Consider the following 7500-nt stretch of genomic DNA (forward strand, 5'->3'; position numbering starts at 1 on the left):
AGAGAGAGAGAGAGAGAGAGAGAGAGAGAGAGAGAGAGGGAGACCAATCCACGTTCTTACGTCCTTCCATCTCAAGTGTCAAATCTCTGGTCGATATTATAATAATTTGTAGAATATTGAACTCCTTAAGCATGGGTGGCTAAGGTAATTTCTTTCTATTCGCGCTAACCCTCTCTCTGTTGATGGTACTCAAAGATTTACTCTATGGTATTGTGTGTAAACATGGCGCTTGTTTAAATATGGTTTTTCTCGGTTGTGAAAGATATATGGAGACAGACACACAAACAGACAGACAGTGAAAGAAAGAAGGAGAGAGAGTGAGTGGTGAGTGAGTGAGTGAGTGAATGAGTGAGTGAGAGAGAAATTGACAGAAGAGAGAGAGAGAGAGAGAGAGAGAGAGAGAGAGAGAGAGAGAGCGGTGGAGGGAGAGATGAAAACAGAGAAAGGGGAAAAGAGTGATTAAGTGTGTGAGAGAGATGAAGTTGCAAACAGAGAATATGAGAAGGGGGGGGGGGGAGTGGGCGATTCACGTGATAACATCCTTCCATCTCAAGTGTCAAATCTCTGGTCAATATTATAACTTGTAGAATAGTGAACTCAGTTTGGGTGGATGAAAAACTTCTTTCTTCTCTCTCTCTCTCTCTCTCTCTCTCTCTCTCTCTCTCTCTCTCTCTCTCTCTCTCTCGGCTTTTTGTACTTGAAGATTCTCTCTATTATTGAGTGCATATTTGACGATTTGATTCAGTGAAATGAAGAGAGAGATAGATATATAGATAGATAGAGAGAGAGAGAGACAGAGAGAGAGAAAGAGAGTGGGAGACAGAGAGAGAAAGAAAGAGAGAGAGAGAGAAAGAGAGTGGGAGACAGAGAGAAAGAAAGAGAGCGAGAGAGAGAGATAGAGGCGGAGGAGAGAAGGCAATGAGAGAATATATGACGCTGAAGGAAAAGAGGAGGGATAGTAAATTAGAGTCAGTTTAAAGCTTTAAAAAATATACTCTGGCTCCATGGGTACACACACACACACACACACACACACACACACACACACACATATATATATACTTATCTATTATACTTATCTATTTTATTTCTTCATTTATTTAAACATTTTTGGTAGTTTCCTTTGGTTAATAATTGATTTTACTACTTGTATTGATAGGAAATTCTATGTAAATGTCAGTTTCATATTGGCAAGTGCCTAAAATAAACCTTTGATTTGAACTCTTAACATTGCAAGGACTCAAATATTGTAGGCACAGAGTTCACTTCGACATACTACCATTATGAAAGGACTGATCACATAATCATTTTAAATTAAGTAATCGGATACAATCATTGCACAACGAATATCCATTGAACTCACAGTTCGATATCGATCGGTATCCAACATTGATACTTTTTTAATTATACTCGATTACACGAAAAAAACGTGGGTATCCACATTAGGCAAGTATCGCGTTACGATTACCCGCAAACAGTACATTAAACGTGTAAATTTTCTCATAATGGAATCAGTTAGAGGCGGTGTGTTCTATTTGGATATTCCCAGTTTATAAACCCTTTCACCGAAAGTTCAGATGGTAAAGCACTCGCTTCACACGCGAAGGTACAGGGATCAATCCCGAGTGAAATTAAGGTATTTATTTTACTACGCCTCCACCCCCCCCCCCCCCCCCCCCCCCCCCGCGTCCATCCACCAGTCACTGGGTAGCTGGGTCTGTTAGATTTGGCGGGAGGTTCTTTGTGTCAGACTGACGTCCAATCCAAATGGTAGCAAGCAATTGCTACTGTCTCTTGTTACTTACTTACTTAATCATCTTCGGGCCTTGAGGCACATAGGGCATCCATCCAGATATCTCCATTTTTTTCGATCGGCTGCTTTTGCGGTGGCTGTATTCCAGGACAGGCCTGCTTCCTTTAATTCTTTATCCATGGTCCTTTGCCATGTTTCTCTGGGTCTTCCTCGCTTTCTCTTGCCATCTGCTGTCCAGTACAGGGCTGTCTTGGGAAGTGACCCTTTTTCCATTCTGGCCACATTGTTACGCTATAGAAACAAGTGATGAACTCCTACTCCGTGTGATCTGTGGCTTTGAAGGACTACTTTTTTTCATCGATAATTCTAATTTCTATCGAGCCACATAATACATCGCATTATCTATCAAGTTGTAAATACAGACTAAGCTGTTTTCACCAAGAGAGCAGCAACTCTCTATCTCTCTCTCTCTCTCTCTCTCTCTCTCTCTCTCCTTATATATATATATATATATATATATATATATATATATATACATATATATTTGTGTGTGTGAGTGTGTGTGTGTGTGTGCGCGTGCGTGCGCGTGTGTGTGTATGTGTGTATCTTTCCTCCTCATTTCTATTTGTCTTTTTCTCTCATATATAAACTCGCTCTCTTCTCCTCGATCGATCCTTCTCTTTCATTCTCTTTTGTTCTCTCTCTCTCTCTCTCTCTCTCTCTCTCTCTTTATATCCCTCCCTTTCTCTCTCTCTCTTTCTCTCTCTCTCTCTCTCTATCTATCTATCTATCTATCTATCTCTCCCTTTCTCTATCTCTCAATCGACCTCTCTCACATTCTCCGCCACCCAATCACCTCTCTTTCTCTCTCTCTCTCTCTCTCTCTCTCTCTCTCTCTCTCTCTCTCTCTCTCTTTCTCTCTATATATATATATATATATATATATATATATATATACATATATATTTGTTTGTGTGTGTGAGTGTGTGTGTTTGTGTGTGTGTGTGCATGCGTGTGTGTGTATGTGTGTATCTTTCCTCCTCATTTCTATTTGTCTTTTTCTCTCATATATAAACTCGCTCTCTTCTCCTCGATCGATCCTCTTCTTTCATTCTCTTTTGTTCTCTCTCTCTCTCTCCCTCTCTCTCTCCCTCTCTCTCTCTTTATATCCCTCTCTTTCTCTCTCTCTTTCTCTCTCTCTCTCTCTCGATCTCTTTATTTTCATACAGTCTTTTCCAGAGATAAAATTAAATAACGAGGTAATCGATTCCAAGCACAAAATCGATTTTACCATCACTCAAATATCGCATTACTATCACTGTAAATAAGACACTTTAAGGAACAATAACTTGATCCCGCAGACAAACAAAATAGTATTTGAGCAGGACCAAAAGGAACACGACCCTGCATTGTATCAAAATACGGTTCTGCAGTCGTCACGTCACTTCCTTCGTAATGACGCAAACCAACTGGTTCTAAACTATAGGAACAAAATCTCCATCACCACCCTTATGAAATATTTCTCCGTGGAGCATAAAAGTGTATCCAGAGGAGAAAAACATTATAAATATGAACATGTTTTGACTTTTATAAATTCTGATCACATGACATGTGAAAAAGTTTTAGCCAGCATGACGAATAAAAAGTACCTATTTTCTTTGTTTAGAACCAAGCTGCTGGTTGCTGGGCGGACGTGACATCAGAATATTGAATCCTATTGCTGCTACTCTTACAAAACATTTTTCAAAAACATTTTTGAAAGAAACTTTTTACTTCAAATATAAATGGTTCAAAATGGATTCAGCCGTGTCAAGAATTCAAAAACCTGACAAGTCCTGGGGATTTTCGTGGCTGTGACTTTTTGACCAGTCGGTGCCATCTTGAAATATCGATATTTGAAGTGTTTACAAAGATATAGCTCGGCGCAGAGTTGAGTCCTTGGAAAAGGCTCTTTACTCACATTCTCTCACTGTACTCATGTGTAAAATGAGTACCTGGCCGTTAACAGCGTTGTCTCTGTCCGAAAAAATTATAATATCGACTAACAGGCGCCATGTCCCGTTCTACATGTTAAGTGTTGATGTTGGCCAGAGACCCCTTGTAAAGCGCTTTGAGCACGTTTAGTGGATATTGCGCTCAGTAAAAAAAAATCTTTCTTTTTTTTAAAATGTCTCTTGTCAGCAAATTTTGGCCCAGAAAGTGTTCCATTAAAAGACTATTATAATTAGATCTTACCGTCATAGAGTTGAGAGAGTGAAAGGATCTGGCTGGTGGGGTGACGTGAGTGAAGGAGTGAGTGATAGTCGTTGATGTCCTGTGTGTTGTTTTCAAACTCGATACTAATTGGGTTAATCAAATCCTATTTTCGATATCCTTGAGTTTACACAAAAAGTCAGGCAAGCCTGGTGTCTGATGATGTCCTCCAAGACGTGTGATCTGATGATGGTGGTGATGATGATGATGATGGTGATGCTTGAGGTGATAACGACGATGAAGATGATAGTGACGATGATGCAAAGTCACGTGATCTTTCATAGAGGAAATATATGACGACGGCGTCAATGATGACGATTCTTTAACGATGATCTTTAGTAGAAGCTGCTTTTCCTTTGTGGTTGTCAAGTCTTTTTCTCTCTCTCTTTTTTTTTTTTTTGGTATGTTTTGGGGGAGGGGGGTTATTGGTATAGCTTCCGTTAGATTTTTTTTTTTTTCAATCAATCCGTATTTTAGAGGTTGGAGTTATTATCATCATTGGTGTCGTTATTGTTAATGTTGTTTTCGTTGGTGTTGTTGTTGTTGTTGTTGGTCTTTTCATTATCCTTTTTGTTGGGAATGGATGGGAGGATGAGGAGGAGGGAGTGAGCAGCGAGCAGCTTAGGCTACCTGATACTATTACAACTTGTCACGTGCAATAGTCTCACACGGTATTCAATTTGGCATGGGGCGGTATGTTATCTCTGCTGATGACTGTTGTCAGTTGTTACTATTGGCTGTCACGTGTTGTTGGTGTTGTTGTCGTTGTTGTTTTTTTTTTGTTTTTTTTTATGCGGTTGTATTTTTTATTGCTACTCTTGCCGCTATTATTGTTGTTGTTGTTGTTGTTGTTGTTGTTGTTGTTGTTGTTTTCACTGTTATTTGTTAGTTGTTAATTGTCGTCATCGTTGCTGTTTTTGGTGTTGTTGTTTGTTATTTTGCTTGGTAAAGCAGTTTACATTACATTGACGTCACTGGTCGCATGAAAATGATGATAACTATTACAGTAACACACGATAAATAAAGTAGTCTGTAAATTCCATAGGGCATGTATTTACAGATGTTTGTAGCTATATGATATTCGATATTCGTATAATTAATTCCATCATTGATATTGTAGAAGTATTCTTGAATGTTTTGAAATACAGTTTGGTGATATTTTTATAGCACTGCATGGAAAAGACGAATGATAATTTATATGAACTTTCTTCTAGTTAGATATCTTTGTGTGACGTAATAAAAAGCCCGATCAAATCAAAAACAAAGTAGAATCTATAATATTTTATGGTTTTGAACACTCAAAATATGTTTTTTTCGTGTCACGGATATTTCTCTTTCCACACTTGCTTTCTTTTGGTCATTACTTGATGGGAACTATTAACAATTCCTCTGACAAGGAGGAGATTTTTCTCTTGTGGTGGGTGGAGGTGTGTGTGTGGGGGGGGGGGGGAGATTGCTGTTTTACGTTTGTTTATATACCTCAGTTGTTACGCGGAGGTTATAAACCTATAATCAATGGCGTTTCTGAGATAGGGTGATTGAGCTTTGACCGAGACGTCGAGAATGAGGCCAGCTGCTGAGGGTTGTTGATTGTTGTTTTATCGTAATTGTCTGTTTTGGGGGGCTTGTCTGGGATGATCGTATCCAGTAGGTCAATATCAGCACCTGAAATACATTATAGGAAAATATAGGACTCTTTTGTAAAGAAAGGCTTGTGAAGTGCCTGTTAAAAATATAAATCGGATCAATAAAAGTCATCGAAAAAAAGTGTCTTTATAAACACAAAATTCTGCAAGGATTTTTTGGGTTTTTTGACATGTCTATTTTAGATTATCCAGTATTAGTAAAAGCACATTGCCATTGCATACAGCAAAGTGAAGATTTTGATTTAGTTCATAGTCTTTCAGCTACAATATTATGGCGGAATGGGTTGGATGCTGAAAATTGATTAGACAGTAAATAAGATGAAACAGAATAATTATATATAATTATATATATATATATATATATATATATATATATATATATATATATATAATATATATTATATATATATATGGTTGAGGGAAATGGCTTGAATCGCTTGACAGCATACCTCCCTGAAGAACCCATCAAGATACCAACGGATGGTGGAAACAATGTTGTAAAGGGAAATAACCAAATGAGGTGAGGATTTTAGCCACAAAATGTTCACCTCAAAATAAGAATCAGTTAGAATAACTCTCAACTTGTTAAAAATTATCACGTTTGACACTTCAAAGATATCTAGGTTTTGATATATTGAAAGTCATTTTAATCGTTTCCACAAAGCTGGATGGACGGGAAAATTATATACATCTGTTGTAAGACCAGCAAATTTGTATGGACTAGAGACAGCAGCTACAACAAAGAAATAAGATAAAGAAGTTGAAGATGTTAAGATGGTCACTCGGATGGACAAGAAAAGATACAGTGAGAAATGAACGAATTCGAAGGTTAACAAGTGAAGAATGTATCAACAAAGATGAGAGAAGATAGATTGAAATGGTTCGGACATGTTAAGAGACGAGAGAGGGAGTATGTGGGGAAGAAAAGAATTGGATAAACAATTAGCGGGAAAGAGGAAAAAGGGACGCCCAAAGACTAGATAGATGGATAGGGTAAAGGACGATATGAAAGAACTGGCTCTGAAGGAAGATGATGCTATGAAACGAGATGCATGGAGGTGTGGCATTCATTATGGCAACCATGCAAAATGCAGGATAAGCTGGAAGAAGAAGGAGAAGAAGAAGAAGAAGAAGAAGAAGAAGAAGAAGAAGAAGAAGAAGAAGAAGAAGAAGAAGAAGAAGAATAAAAGAAGAAGAAGAAGAAGAAGAAGAAGAAGAAGAAGAAGAAAGTCATTTTAATTATCCATATTTGAAGTAAGAAAGTTTTCTAGGCAAAAGAAAAATAAGTGCATTTTGTCAGATTATGCAACAAAAAAACAACTGCTGCACTGACTTCTACAATGTAAAATTGCGTTGCTGTTAAAATATCACAGCCAATTAAATTAATGACAATAGTCAATTTGTCTCATGTGGGATTTCACTAGACGGCCAGGCATTAGAGAGTGCGAAAATATTTTTTTAAAAACAAAAATAAAACATACAACAAAACATGCAATCCAAAATTAGCCAATTATAGTTATTTATAGTTAAACAGCTTAGAGCATGCGTACAACATTCTTAAGTAAGTAGATTAAGGTGACCATGAGTTTTTTACTTTAGATCACTAATTACTTTTCGCTATGGTAGAGAACAGATACCATTGAAGGCTGGTTCTTCCAAAACTCGTCAAGTCGTTTCTTTTTTTTTTTAACTTTTTGAGATTTTTCCATTCATGAGATATATTGAAATGTAAACTTTATTTTAAGCATCAAATGTCACAAGAATTTCCCTAGATTTGTGCGAATTTGAAGTTTAGATATTATAAAATAATAGACTGAATGATAAATTATAAGGGAAATAATCCTCAAT

The 7500-nt window shown here is 37.3% G+C and overlaps 1 protein-coding gene and 1 long non-coding RNA gene across 2 annotated transcripts in view; both read right to left on the minus strand.

Moving 5' to 3' along the window:
* Positions 1-4090, minus strand: part of LOC144972469 (uncharacterized) — a 151063-nt gene extending 146973 nt beyond the window's left edge. The window contains exon 1 of the mRNA XM_078913670.1: positions 3989-4090. Within this exon, the coding sequence (XP_078769796.1) occupies positions 3989-3994 (6 nt within the window). The 5' untranslated portion in view covers positions 3995-4090. The remainder of the gene's footprint in view (positions 1-3988) is intronic.
* A 687-nt stretch (positions 4091-4777) lies between these two features.
* The window catches only part of LOC144972470 (uncharacterized), a 102694-nt gene continuing 99971 nt past the window's right edge, over positions 4778-7500 (minus strand). The window contains exon 3 of the long non-coding RNA XR_013645362.1: positions 4778-5671. This is a non-coding gene — a long non-coding RNA (uncharacterized LOC144972470). The remainder of the gene's footprint in view (positions 5672-7500) is intronic.

The sequence above is a fragment of the Berghia stephanieae genome, chromosome 5 (genome assembly GCF_034508935.2).
Source record: "Berghia stephanieae isolate SIO BIC M18660-M18661 chromosome 5, UCSD_Bste_1.3, whole genome shotgun sequence".
NCBI lineage: Eukaryota > Metazoa > Mollusca > Gastropoda > Nudibranchia > Aeolidiidae > Berghia > Berghia stephanieae.